This window comes from Aythya fuligula, chromosome 24 (assembly GCF_009819795.1).
Source record: "Aythya fuligula isolate bAytFul2 chromosome 24, bAytFul2.pri, whole genome shotgun sequence".
In the NCBI taxonomy this organism is placed as follows: domain Eukaryota; kingdom Metazoa; phylum Chordata; class Aves; order Anseriformes; family Anatidae; genus Aythya; species Aythya fuligula.
In genome coordinates this window covers 3,401,347-3,416,187 of record NC_045582.1, presented here as the reverse complement: position 1 = coordinate 3,416,187, position 14,841 = coordinate 3,401,347, and the positions used below count along the sequence as shown (strand labels likewise).

Here is a 14,841-nt window from a genome sequence, read left to right as displayed (position 1 = left end):
GACATATTTATTCCTACCTGAAGGATTCATCATGCTTCACTAGTTCACAATGCAAACTTGCTGCTGTGTATTTTAAAACAAGATACCAGGGACACAGGCACAGCTCTGCTAGGCAGGCTTTAAGGAAATTAATTTCTCCAAGTTCCATAAGAGGCGCAAATTCTCGTAATCCTTGTGTGTGTTTTTCATTTGCAAGTCCAGGCACGTTATTTAGAAAGTCATTCTGTCTGTGTGGTTGTTAACAAGCTTTGGAGCTTGTGCGGTAGCTTGTAAACCAAATTTTGCTTTGGAAGGCAAGTTCTGTTTAGATCTTGATAGAAGCACAACAGCTCCGAGGACGTTACAAAGTGTTCTCTCCCCTCTGCCTTGGGAGTCATCCAAAGCTGTGCTGAACTCAACATCAGCCCTGCGCTGCTACATTTTTGCATATTGTCTGTTTGGTAGTAGGTTGTATTTCATGGGAAAAGAACACGTGTTTTTTCAGTCCCTTCTCTTCAGTGCTTAACTTCCAGCCGTTACCTCCCAGATGTAAGGATGTCATTTAGAAATTTTACCATTTTTCTCCAGGTCGGAGGACGTTTCCCCGGATACGGCGTCACCAAGGGAATCTTTTCACTTTGGTGCCTTCAAGTCGTTCCCTAAGCACTAACGGGGAGAACCTGGGCCTGGCATTGCAGTACCTGGACCCCCGGGGGCGCCTGCGGAGTGCTGACAGTGAAAATGCCCTCGCTGTGCAGGAGAGGAACATTCCCACTAAATGTAAGTGGTCACTTTGATGCTGGAGAAAGGCTTCCTGAGGTTACAAGCAGGCAGGGCTGTTAGAGATGAACTCCAGATCCAGTTTAGACTATAGCTTGATTTTTAACAAGCCATTCCAAACCACATAATCACGTGGCTGTGTTTTGCTACCAGTCTGTCTCACCAATGAGAGGTCCTTTCTTTCCCTCAGTTGAGCTGGTTTAGAAGCTGGTGATAATCTTTGGTCAAACAACAGTCCAGGAAGGCAAGTGCTGCTTGTAAAGCATTTTTAGATCTGTATAACCAGCTGTTTTCTACTGCCTCCTATTTTGGTAGTAAGGTTTAGCAAGCCATATTATAGTCCACAGTAACATGATCGTGTAAGAAAGATTTTAGGAGTTTGCTGGGCTTGAAAAAATTCAGTAGTTGTTAAGTAAAAATATGTAGGCTTGCATGTGAGATGGCTTTTCCTTTAGAAAGCGTTGGAAATTCAGCTAAGAAATTAAAAAAAAAAAAAAAGTTGATTGGATCTAGATGATGTACAGGATTCTTAAACCAGGCAGACAAGCTTATTTTCTTGATACATTAACATTTATACTCAGGCTTGTGGATTACAGTTATTTTACAGTTAAGGACTATTTATTTCACTTGCTCCTTAGTAGAAAGATGTACTTCTGTATTTATAACATCCCTGAGTTGTTTTTTTGGGAACGTTTTATTATTGTTTTAAAAAAGGGGAAAGAGAGCATCAATCATTAGTAATGAACTTCAGCGATCCCATACAGTAATTTAGGGATCAAAATAAAGACATTAAGCCAGCAGAGCAAGCAACACTAAAACACCGACTGGCAGTAAATCTGATTAAATTAGACATGGCAAAGCTAATCTCTGAGCTCTTCTGTATTTTCACACTGTCCAGATGGCTGGTTCCTGTCTGTGTTTTTACAATTTCTTGTTAGATGCAGCATAATTGGAAGCATCGCGCTGCATGTGTCTGGTAGTGTCCTTCTTAAAGTTTGAGTTAAAGCACTGCTCTCTGAGTAATGTGCTGTGGTGTTAAGTGCAATCTGGAAAACTGGGCTCAGGACTTTCTGGGTCAGGAGGCTGCCACTTGTACAGTGAGCTGGCCAGTACAGCAGAACAAAGAGAACTCGTAATTCCCTGCTGACGTAACCTCCTGCTGCTTTAGCTGGTTCTCATGTGTGTTTTTTAGAGTCTTAATTGTTCAGCAGGTGACGAAGATACCTTCACTGTTCTTAGGTTATGTTCCCTACCATACACATTTCTAGTAGGGAATTCTTCTGTTGTAGAGATAGCCTTGCAGTAAAATCCTTCATGCAGGAGAAGGAACCCCAAAATAACGAGTAGTTGGCAAAGAACTCAGAAATTGTGTCCTTCACATTGTCCCAGAAGCTTAGCAGTCATTCTTAGACAGGTGGGATTGATTTAGCAAGGCTGAACCAGCTCTTCTTCATCTGATGTGTGTAGTACATACATATCAAGGGTCGGAAGGTCCTGTTTAGTTGCTGCCCCATCTCTTAAGATCGTGGTGTTGTAGAATCCACCCTGCTGGCAGAACGAAATTCCACCAGCCTCATTTAAAACTTGTCTATAGCGTATCTTTGTGAAATGTTGCACAGTTTCCCTCTGATGGGATGCTGTGGCCTGGGAGTCTGGATGGTTGAATTCTGTTCAGAGCTCTGCCACTAACTGATGCTCTGAGAGTCCCTTTCATGTCTGTTTCTTCATCTGCAAAATACCTGCTTCGGTCTTGCTATGATGGGAATCGATCTTTGAAAAGCTCACCATTATCTATAAATAGCACAGCCAAAAAGGAGAATTTTTCTGCTGTTTTTTAGCTCCGAGTGCTCCAATAAACTGGCGACGAGGAAAACTGCTGGGCCAGGGTGCCTTTGGCCGTGTGTATTTGTGCTACGATGTGGACACGGGCAGAGAGCTCGCAGCTAAGCAGGTCCAGTTTGACCCAGAGAGTCCTGAAACGAGCAAGGTAATTGTTTTTGCAGCTACTAAACTTTGCCATGCAGACTTTGAGATCCTGTAATTTGCCTATATCTGTCTGCCCTCAAAAGCTGGTATCATTATTTAGTTTGTACTAGGGTTTCAAATCATGTGGAGAGGAATAGGAGTCATTTAAAAATTGCTTTTCCGTATTATTAACTTCAGTCTGAAACTAAAATCCATTTTCTGGCTTCATTTTTGGCTGTCTATTCGCAACTTTTTGGTTTGTTGCCAGGTTACTTGAGGAATACTAGACTGCCCTGTGTTCCTGGTTAGACACGGATGTGAGTGAAACTAGACCCCAAAAGAGCAGGACTTTTTTTTTTTTTTAATTAAGAGAAGAAAAAAAAGCTTCACACACTTGCAAAACCCATTTTCTGGGCTTTTATGGCTTTCTGGGCCCTATATCAAGCGTATTAATTAATAGTTGCCTGTTTCCACTGCTGAATTCTCTTTGTCCTCAAGATAGACTGAACTGTGGTGTGTAAATTAAGCAAGAACATGGTGTGACAACACAGTAGAGATTGTGGTGATGGAAGGTGTACCTTGAAACTGTACAATAGCAAATGATTCCATCACAGTGAATGCAGATGGATTGACTGTTAGATTTTTGCTACTATTTGAACAAAGAACTGATTTCCCAATATTAAACAAATCCACTCTGAGCTGAAATAACTGATCCATGAAGATTTAATTATTCTGACTTTATGTGAAACGTTGATGCCAAGAGCAGGCCTAACTTGGTACGTTGTAAGTTGTACCATGTCTCTGCTGTAAATCAGACAGTAAAGCTGAGCCAAGGAAGATCAGGCTGGAACAGATTTTGGAGGCACTGAAACTCCAAACCTTGAACTATCAGTTGGCCCCATTGAGCTCCTTCCTCTGGTTCCATGCATCTCTGCAGCAGCCAGGTCCCTGCTCTCGGAGAGCTGTATCCTCTCCTAAAGTGAGAGGAGCAAATCTGGCAGCTTCCAGCAGCAGGGGAGGAGAGAGTTAAGTAGGACTAATTTGGGGAAATCGTCGTTCCTTTTTCCATAAGTCCTCGTGCTCCAGTGCCTTTGATGTTCAGCCTGTTTGTTCCCTGGATTCAGCAAGAAGCTGATACTTTTCCTGGACAACAAACATCTCCGATTCAGTCTGAAGCTGTTGGATAGCCTTTTTGCCTCTGCACTACGATACCCTGTTGTTTGTGGCAGACATGAAGCAGAGAATTAGTTTCACGTGCATAGCTGCAGATTCCTTGAAGTAAATAAGAGGAAACTGTTTCTAAGGTTGATCCAAGTAAAATCATCAACGTGAACCATAGCAGGACTACATGAGAAAAGAAGTTGGGAACTTTTAGCTCCTGTAATCTAGCTATCTAATGGATTGGGGTTCTTGCAGAAAGATTCCTGGCTATTCTGTAGCAATGTGTTCAGACCTTTTTCGTAATTAAAATTAAAGCTCACTGCCATCAACTTAGTGCTGAGGAGTAAGGCTGTTGCTGTATTGTGTGCAAATCTTTCCATCAATTTAGCTGGAGCTATTGAATAAATAGGTGACAGAATCAAGGCAACAGTGGTTTTTGTTTTGTTTGTTGTTTTTTTTTTTTTTTTTTTTTCTGGTACTAAACTCATATATGATACTTCTGTTCTATTTCTAACATCTGCACTGCTACTACCAACTACACAGGAAGGACTGACTTGAGGCATTGGTGAATGTTTGCCTTTCCCAAGAGCTAGTTGAGCCAATGCCATGGATTAGACTGCATCAGTGTAGTAGTGGTCTCATCCTGACAGTGATAAGGAAGGATTTATGAGGATGGAATATTCCTTGAAGCCAAAACTTTATTTTCTCCTTCAACATCCGTAGGAAGTGAGTGCCCTGGAGTGTGAAATTCAGCTGCTGAAGAACCTCCAGCACGAGCGTATTGTTCAGTATTACGGCTGCCTACGGGATCGGGCAGAGAAGACCTTGACCATCTTCATGGAGTACATGCCAGGGGTAAGAGCTGGAACAAAGCGAGAGGGATGGTTTTGTTGATTTGTAGTAAGCTTTTGCTTCATCTGTGTAATCCATCAAACACTGGAACAGGCTTTCTAGTGAGGTGATTGATGCCCTTATGCCTGTCAGTGTTCAAGAGGCATTTGGATAATGCTCCTAATAATACACTTTATCTGTTGGTTAGCCCTAAAGTGGTCTGGCAGCTGAACTTGGTGATGTTTGTAGGTCCCTTCCAGCTGAAATATTGTATATTTCTATGTTGTGTCCTGTTAGGTATGTTCCCTTCTCATAATGTGTTACAGTGCCACTGACTGCTTGCTTTTTATTCATGCCCAAATCACCTCTTTTGTTTTTTTTTTCCTAACGTGTCTTGTAGTTGAAATACGTTCTGTTCATTCATCACTAAAGCTAATTCTTTCCTTCAGTCTAAATTTGTTCTGCCAAAGTACTTGAAAGAACTTGGGCCAACTTGTAAATTGGGCTAACTGAATTAGCAGAGTCATACAGTGCAGCAAATTAGCTTAAAAATGACCCTGCAAAAAGGGAAACCTTTGACCCGGATCTGTCTGCTGAACTAGTTTATTGCTTGTGTCCACAGACAGTTGTATCAACACAGTGAGAGGATGGAGGAAGCGTGAAGAACCTCCTCAAGCTGTTTCTGCTGTAAAGCCAGCTCCTTGCTTTTCTCAAAATGGGCTTCATAGGGCAAGAAGTTCTGAGAGCCTCACAAAAGGGCTTTAGAAGAGGCCAGAATTCATTACTTGTGCTGGTTGGGTATATAACACAGTCGCAGCTCTGGGAATTGAATGGAGACTGCAAGATTTGTGGTTTGTCATTTCTTTGCCAATCTGTTCCGTTTGTTTTTGGTGCAGGGGTCAGTGAAAGACCAGCTGAAGGCGTATGGTGCTCTCACGGAAAACGTAACCCGGAAATACACTCGCCAGATTCTCGAAGGAGTCTCGTACCTTCACAGCAACATGATTGTGCACAGGGACATAAAGGGTGAGATGAGCTGGTGATTTATATATATAGCACGTGCTAACGGAATTCTGGGGAGAAGAAGCCAAATGTTAAATATTCGGTATCCTGGTTGTGGCTTCTTACTATCGCTTTGCTCAGATATCCCTTTTTGTCTTATATCCTGTCCAGGTCTTAGGGATGGAGATATTCTGGGCTGGGCGAGGGAAGTTGGGCTGTTCTCTCTACAGGACCTGGGAGCGTGGCAGGTGGTGTTTGTAGTAAGGAAGACTGGAAGCCTCTAATTCTTAGGACTACTCAGCTGCAACTCCACCCCAGTAAAATGAGGTTAAGTTGCCACCTGACTTTCACTGCCCCCATAACACAAGTACATTTCCCTGTTGATTCCCCTCTAATTTCCTCTCTGACCAAAGTGCCATTTCTCAGCTGTTAAGCATACCACTTGCTGTCAGAGCTCAATGCCTGCTTTTGACAATCCTGCTTACCTCAGGCTCTTGTGACTTGTCTTTCCTGCTCCGTGCAAGGAACCTCTGTAACTTTGCATATGAAACTTGCGTGATCAGTCCTTAGTTGTCCTCTTCCCAATATAACCTCATGGAGCCAGGCAGTCTCCTTAAGAGTTAATGTCAACAGATGTGGCAGACACCACACACATTTTTCTGTGCTCTAGAGGGACGGGCGCATTGCTCGCTGTAAGAAAAATATCTTCTTGTTCCTGCCTATAAATCTTCATTGCCTCCCCTGTAGGCTTGGCAAAGGGAAATGAGGTGCTGGTTCTTGAATAACACCTTGTATATTGCTCGTGTGGTGCTCTTTACCAAATGATTTCCTACCGATGGATTATTCACTAGTCTGCACCCATCTTCCAGACCAAACTGTTCATTTGTCCCTAGGATGCTGGATCACCAGACTTGCTATTCCAAATTCAGCTCTCCCACTGGGGAAGAGGAGTGGTAAAGCCATCTCACAGCACAAATGCATTTTACTGGGGGGCAGGAGGAGTTCACCTGGGTATATACCAAATAATGGCAACAAAGGGTTCTTGAGCTTATTGCAGCTTTGGAGGAAGAATTGTTTTTGGTGTCTAAGCCTTAGTTTGTGTCCACACACAAGCTATCCTCTAAGTTTGCTTTTTTTTTCCTCTGTGTTTCATGTTCAGGACCTCTGACCAAGTGAAGTGGAGATTGACTTGTTTATTGTAGGAGTTCAAAGTGGTTTAATTAGGTACATCTGTTAACCATTGCTTTCTGGTCAGCTGGGTATATTCACCAAAGTAGTATCCAAATAAAATCCTTTTCTACACAGCCATGAACTATCTAAGCCATTGGCCTAGGGGCCCTGTATAGGCTGTCTGTGCTGTTTACAGGCAGTGTTAACAATGACAGTGCTGACTCAGCTCTCGTTTCCCCTCCCCCTTTGCTTCCTTGTGTTTTTCCCCTGAAGTTTTTCCCATTTGCAGCCATTAGCAGTTGGCTTGTCTACAGCCTGAAATAAAGAAATGATGTTTAGCAGGTCACCTGAGGCTTAACAGGGTTGAAAGCCATACCATGAGCATGGGTATTTCTGGGCTGGATATCAGCTTCGTAGGCTGCAGATCCAACAGCTGGATTGCATGAAAACATCTGTCTCGATTCTTTCTTTTTTTTTTCCCCCTTCTTTCTTTTGTCCAGGAGCCAATATTCTCCGTGACTCTGCTGGGAATGTGAAGCTTGGGGACTTTGGGGCCAGCAAACGGCTGCAGACAATCTGTATGTCTGGAACAGGCATCCGCTCTGTCACTGGCACACCGTACTGGATGAGCCCAGAGGTGATCAGCGGAGAGGGCTATGGAAGAAAAGCAGACGTATGGTGAGGGATCGACTTTCTGTCTGTCAATCAATTTAGAGCTTTTCTGGAGTGAGATTATAGAGATATATACCTTATCCCTAAGATAATAGGCATACACATCCTGTTATCCCTATATATCCAAATTCAGATTTCATCTGGATCAAAAGTGCGAGCAGTTTAAGGTGAATTTAAGAAGTTGGTTTGAACTTAAGACATGACCTGCTGCAGGCTGAGCTTTGCAATGTCAACACACAAGTGCCCATTTAGTGTTTCCATAACAATTTCCATTCGTTCCTCCCTCAAACTGATAGCCAGTTCCCTAACTTTCTGGTGCGAGGTTTCCACCCTTCTTATATCCCTTATGTTGATAAGAGACCGAAGTTTGTTTGGGGAGAGTCCATTCATTTTGTTTTAAAATGAGAGGTATGCTTATAACCCTGGAATTGAACAGAATTTGAGTATGTTGACAAAGCTTTAAAGGAAAGATGCCCGAACCTGGAATAACACACAAGGTACAGGTCAGATCAGAGGTGATCTGAAGCATGCATGAGTGGAAACTGTAGCCATGCTATTATTGGCATAGCCAAGAAACGGCCTTTTTCGAAAGGCAAAAGAAAATGGTCCTGTGTCAAAATGTTAGTTTTGGAGGCTTTAAAAAGGTGAGATTATAAAACCAAGCTAAACGACAGCAACAAAAAGTAAGTTTGTGTCTCAACAGTAAAGCAAGGCCTGTGCTATTTCCCATACAAGCAGCGAGTGGAAACAGAGCTGAAATTTTCTCATATGCAAAGAGTTAAGTTCTGCATAGTCTCCCAGTTGGGATGCTTTGGGAGAGAACGGAGCACGTGCCCTTCCCCCTGGATTGCTGCAGTTGTGGATTTCCTCTTGGTGCTGACATCGGTCCATTCCCATCAAAGAGACGCTGCCGTTGGCTGGGCTCCAGTTCCTACAATCCCCATCATTATTTAGGGGGGTCAGAATTTTCCAGCGCAATGTTAGTCCCAGGGTGGATGCGTATGGCCAAGAGGCTCAAAGACGTAACAAATCTAGCCACCTGGCTTTCTGCCACTGCTGCAGGCCCCTCTCCAATTTTCTTTTTCCTAAATAGCAGAATATGTGAGCTATTTGTTATTGCTGGAGTGACTTGACATGAAAAACATTCCTGCTGTTTGCTGAATATCTTAAAGAAACCGGATCTGCTTAAACGGTATAAATCAGTCTAAACAATAATATATCCCTGCTTGCTCTTGAGCAAACCCCCAGCACTTCAGCACACATGGTTTGCATTTTCTGTACTCTCTTCGAGTAAGTCTTAAATGGCTGGAAACCAGTGTAAAATTTTCACGTTGGAGTTTTAAACCTTGTCAAGAAGTCGTTTCTTGCATATTCACTGGGTTTAATTCCTTTCCTTCCTTGTCTTGGCAATTGTTGCAGGTCTGCCTCTGAAAATGTCTTTTCTTTGCATTTCACTTCAAAAGAAGGTGTAGTTTAAAGGTAGACGAAGCAATTTTGCTTTTTTAATGGAACAGTGTGATCAGAACACAAAACTGCATGTTCGAAGTTCATTAGCTGCCTTTCCTTAATCTGTGGCCTTGAGGAAGCAATCAGTCCTTTTTGTACAAAAAAAAAAGGGTCACTGCTGTACTACAGAAACCTGTGAAAGTATCAGTGTCACACTCGCTTCAGAAAGGTGGCTAAGCCGTGTCTGTCCTCATAATCACGTTCTTGCCTTGAATCACTGCACAGAGCCCCATTATAACTTCACTCGTTGTTTTTCCCTAACGTATCAATGCATCTGCCCTACTGGCATCTTAATTCGCTGCCTTTTCAGTTTGGAGCTGTTAAGATTTTAATTACTTTTTGACTGTGGCAGATGCTTTGTGTCTTATGGAGATGTGAGCTTTCTCATGTGGGTATTCTGAGGAAGAGCAATGAAAAGGGGTTTTGCCAAAATGGCTTTGTGGGGTCAACCAGCTGTGATTCACTGGACCTTAGCTCAAAGTCAGTTTTCTGCCCTGCAACCCAGCAAGTGCATTTGAGATAGCAGCAGCAGCACCTGAAATACCACTGAGGTCCAACAACAGCTTCAGGGGCATTTTGTGTGCACCTCTTGTCCCCCGTTGTTAATACAAATGTTTCCTGAGAGTAGAATTTGGGCGAAGGAGAGCCGGACAGATGGCGCTTCGCAGTTCTCAGAGCAGCAAGAACCCAGAGGAAACCAGGCTCCCTGTCTCAGCACTTTATTGCTAGGCTGCCAGCGGTAAAAGCAGCGATGCTGGCAGATCTGGCTGTGGATCTGTGCACACATGGCGTTTGCTGAGCACAAAGCCATTTTATAGCATTTTCAGGGCAGAGCTGTACCTTGGTGCAGCCTGTTTGGAAGTTCTCTCTGAACACTGAGCGTTATTGTGGCAGTTGGTTCTCACTTCTTTTTTTTTTTTTTTTTTTTCCTGTCTGCCTTTCCAGGAGCCTCGCTTGTACTGTTGTGGAAATGCTGACGGAGAAACCACCCTGGGCAGAGTACGAAGCCATGGCAGCCATCTTCAAGATTGCCACCCAGCCAACCAACCCCCAGCTCCCTTCCCACATATCAGAACATTGCCGGGACTTTCTAAAGCAAATCTTTGTGGAAGCCAGGCACAGACCCTCTGCTGAAGAGCTGCTCAGACACCAGTTTGCACAGCTCCAGTACTGAATTACCTCCCTCGCTCGCAGCTCCTGCTGGGCTTTCGGTGCCCCGCCTGGTCTAGTTGCAACTGCCCGTCGTGGTGCTGCATCTTCAAAATGCCAACTCAGCTGTCCTAGTCCTTTGGGGAATTTATGCCAGGGAACCTAGGGTCTGCCCTCGTGCCTGATACCTTTGTTTGCTGGACTAATGTTTGTTCTACCGACAGCTGTCTGAACAGAGCTGCATTTTTGCCCTAGTTACCTTGATGTGAAGCTGTAGCTGGCTGCATGTTTTCTGCAGGCCCAAGAGTGGGAATCTACGAAGTGTCTCGCCGGTTGAACCTAGAAGAAATCTGAACCAAAGTGGGAACTGGAAGAGCTACACTGTTCAGAAACGTGCAATGGCTACCCAGACCAGCTTTCTCCAAGTGGCTCCTCGTGTGGGTCACTGCTTTCCAGACTTCTGGGGCTTTAGAGGCATCTATAGTACATGAATCCAGCAAAAAGCCATGTGTCATTGAGCATGCGCTCACTATATTATATATTTTTTTCCTTAAGTATTCAGCATCTGAAGGTGTTCAGAAAATATTGATTCAAAAGTATGTGAATAGTGTTATTTTATAATGAAACCATGGATTTGGGGGTGGGGGTGAGGGAGGTCTTTCTAGCTAAATGTCAGGATAATCAGAAAAGTTTCAGCAGAATGCAATCACTCTAGGGCCTAAGGCAAGGGCTCTCCCACTGACGTTAGAAAAATCCGGAGCTTGATTTCCAAGGCTTGATCTGTCCTAGCATTAAGGCAGTGCTGGTAAGCTTGTGTCCTCGTAGCCAACAAATCAGTGTCCCTGGTTCATCTCCCTGAGACTGTTGGGTCTAAACAAATCCCTTGTGGAAGGGAGATGTGCAGAACAGCTTTGTGTTGTACCTATCTTTTTGGCTGGTAACTTTTTACCGTCCCTTAAACCAAAGATAGTTTACCTGGTGTCCAGGAATGTACTTCAGGAAAAGCTTACGAGTTTCTTTGATGGCCTGGCCCAATGGAAAATTAAGAAAATAGGTTGCTGTTTTTTCACGGGGAGAATTTGCTGGACACTAGTTTTACTTGTGCACAGTAAGCTAGAGTCGAGGTGAACCCTTCAGTGAGTGTTTTGTTTTACAGGTGTGCAAGTGTTCATTTAAGGTTTCCATAAAATATTTTGGTCCTATTTAAGTAAGTTTTTGTACAAATTAAGTAAACGGTGAAACAAAGAGAACACTTGTAATGGTAGCATATTTGTGAAACCAGACAAGAGAGTTGCAGAGATCCCCAGACAGGTACCAGCAAGATCTATCCAAGTCATTCTGCATTTGAAGTGTTCTACATCTCTGATAGCAGATTTCCTGATGGGGCACCCACAGTCCTTATTTCACATAGAAGAGCAGCAGTTTTTAAGTGCTGGGGATTCTTGGTTAATTAATATGTTTTCAGTGTGAAATGAAACTAAGAGAAGAAAGCACACTGCTAGCTCAAATATTGCTTTTTAGAGCAACATCAGAGGTGTTCTGCTCTTGTATTGGAAACCACATTATCGGTCCACATGCCTCCCCCTCCCCTCCTTAAAAAAAAAAAAAAAAAAGAAAATCACTTTCCTAATGAAGTAAAATTAACAGGAGTTCATTTTGCGTGAAAGCTCTTAGCAGGATAAGGCAAGTTTTAATGAAACCAAGCTCCTTAAACACCCGACAAATAATATGTGAAATTAGAAGAGGGAACTAAAAAGAAGAAAAGCCCTGAGAGGCTTTAACAATCTGACGTGGTTTTTCTGTGCCGAACTCAGAGCAATGTGTAATCAGTGAAAGAAAGCTAGTGTTGGTTTCCCTTTTGGCTCTCCTGCACCACTACAAGGATGCACTGTTTAGGGTGCAGGCACTTAGGGGGATTTATTTTTTTTTTTAAATGAAAGCCCTTGTTCTATAATTTATTTAATTCTAGTGAGAGCACTTCTATTGATCTCTTTAAAATCTGGATCTTGACTCCAAATTGTCCAGACACATGGCCTGACTTTTGGCCTGCACTTCACTGTCGCTTGCACCAGAGGAAGGTGAGGGCGTAACACTACTGTTCTGTTCGGGGGAGCCTTTTTCACCACTTTGCTGTGGCGTAAATGGCTGCGTATGCTGCAGAGGGATGTGAAATCCTTCCCGTAGTCTCGACAGAAGTAGGGTGGTCAGCACTCCTGTGGGGCCCGGTAGCACTCTTCAAGCCTTGCAACTAGCACCTGAACGTACCAAAGATTGGAATCTTTTATTTTTCACACTTGAACCCGCAGGCGTAAAGCAGCGACCTAGACTGCAGTGATGCTGTCCGTGTAGGTTTCTCTGTACCCTCGGCTTGTCCTCACCAAATCGAGACCTCCTTCCATGGTCTTTCCTTGCCGTCCCACGCATCGTGTCTTGGGAGAATAGGGCTTGAGGAAATGGTGTCACTTTTAATGTTTCGAAGCAACTAAATCCTCAGGATCTGTTGTGGCTTTTACCTCATACGCGGCATGGAAGGCTGTGCCAGAGCAGAGCAAAGAGCGTCGTGGGCTGATGGGCTCAGTCCTTTCCCCGCCAGAGCTTCTGGGCCTTCCCACCACCTATGCTGAGATGTGCCTACTCTGTATACACTTGTATTCCAGTCTGTAGGAAGGGAAGTCAATAGCAATTGTACAGTGACAAGAGAACATGGGGTGCCAGCTTGGACTTCTTGTATTCCAGTACCTGACCCAATGCCACCCGTTCGGCACAGGAACAAGCCAAAGCATTACTTGTATGTTTGGAGATGCACTTTTATGAATGTAGTTTATATCGCTCTTTTTTAGCTCTTTTTACATCATGTAAACGGTGATGCCTCATACTTTTTTTTTTTTATTTATATCGTAAAAGATCATATTTGGTGATTTTTATATATATCGACTCGACTGTTACGGGGTAGGGGGGAGGATGGGAAATTAATTTGACGCCTTTATGAATTTAAAAAGGAAAAAAAAGCAGCTGGTTTTGCAGAGAATTTGCTGATGGTTTATAACAAGTAGAGCCAAGCCAAAATGCGTTCTTTGTTTCCTCACAGCTTTCTTGATTATGGAAAAGGAAGATCACGATTCCTAAGTCCACAGCTATAGCAAATAAACACGGAGCCAGCATTTATACTGTGGTCTCCTTATACAGCCCCAACATCAAAAAAGTTTCAAGTGGACATAAATGTAATTATACCTCTAAATTGAATCACATCTGGCCTCTTTATCCTGGCAGAATTGGAAAAAAAAAATGGGGATAAACTTGTTTAGGGGAGAGCAGAGGAGGGAGTGCCAGGCTAACAAAAAGCTGTTGTGTCCGTTTCAAATGTCATTTTGTGTTTTCAGCTCTTCCTTCCTGGGAGGCAGATACAGTGAATATTTAGTATCGCAATTCTTGATGGAAGGTGCTGCAAAAGTGGAGAAAATTCTGTGTAAAATAATATAGGAGTGTTACTATCCTGAAATAGTTGTGAGTCTGAGCAGGAAAATGTCTGATTCCCATCAGAGAGGAGCTTGAGGGAATGGGGACTGTGGCTATCCGTGAGCTTGTTAGGAAGCAAACTATTGGCATTTTGGTCTTGGTGTGACGATTCTGTGCATTCCAGGTTACCAGCTTCTTCTCCACTACATCTGGTCTTTGCCTATTCTAATTGCTGTAGGTTGCAGCACTTTGGATTTTTTCACATTTTTGGAGTTGTATTCCAAAGAACTTGAAGATGCTCCAAAGAGGTTCCTTTGCCATTAATTACCAAAACAAATCAACCCAAAGGGAAATTGGTACCTGCTCAGGTGTCACATGTTATTTCCAAGTGCCAAGAGAGCCAGGATAACTTGTGAAACCTCAGTAACTCTATCCCTGCTGTACAGGCTTTCACTGGTAGGCAGAGGCACATTTAAAGCTGTGCAGGGACAGCTGAATGAGATCCCAGTGACTGGTTATTAGGTTCATAGCTGCTGGGTGGAAAGGTTTTATGTATTTGAATATGTACAGGCCTGTGGCTGTCACCTTGGTACCTGCCCTTGGAGCTGGGAGTATTCAGTCTGTCTAATATTCAGAGGAAAGATTGGTGTTGTCTGTGGTTTAATGGTGTTTGGGCTTCAGCCCTCTAAACCCCAACCTTGTTCAGGAGCAAATCTCACAAAACAGCTCTGAATTCCCCAGTTAGAAAAGGCAGATGCCTAGGAGGCAGGTTCGAAAAGGACATTGTGTGTTAACACCCGTCTGACACAAACCATGCAGAGCAGGGAGAAATTGCTTTAACCTGGATTGTGCAGAAGACCTTGAACCAGTAGTCTATATATACCGACCGGGGGCTTGCAGTGCAAAGCCAGGCCAATGTATCGTTTTATTTACAATAAAATTATCATTTATATGAAAGTCTTTTTGGTGGTTATTTGCAGTGTAGCGTCTGTTGCTTCCCATGTAAATGATGCTTCTGGATAAGTAAATAAGGTAACAAGTTTTCCTCCTAACCAAGGACCTTAACTGAAGGAAGAAATCTTTCATTTCAGGAATTTATATTGTGACAGATGGAGAAGTGTCCTATTTATGAAGTATTGCTTCTTGGATCGGGTAAGTGTCTGTCATCTG

General features: G+C 43.3%; 1 protein-coding gene across 2 annotated transcripts in view; it reads left to right on the top strand.

Annotated features, from left to right (window-relative positions):
* Positions 1-14,623, top strand: part of MAP3K3 (mitogen-activated protein kinase kinase kinase 3) — a 42,593-nt gene extending 27,970 nt beyond the window's left edge. For both annotated transcript variants that reach the window (XM_032202620.1, XM_032202618.1), the window contains exons 12-17: positions 568-759; positions 2,598-2,746; positions 4,609-4,740; positions 5,613-5,742; positions 7,389-7,566; positions 10,012-14,623. In XM_032202620.1, the coding sequence (XP_032058511.1) occupies positions 568-759; positions 2,598-2,746; positions 4,609-4,740; positions 5,613-5,742; positions 7,389-7,566; positions 10,012-10,240 (1,010 nt within the window). In that variant the 3' untranslated portion in view covers positions 10,241-14,623. The remainder of the gene's footprint in view (positions 1-567; positions 760-2,597; positions 2,747-4,608; positions 4,741-5,612; positions 5,743-7,388; positions 7,567-10,011) is intronic.
* The last annotated feature ends 218 nt before the right edge of the window (positions 14,624-14,841 follow it).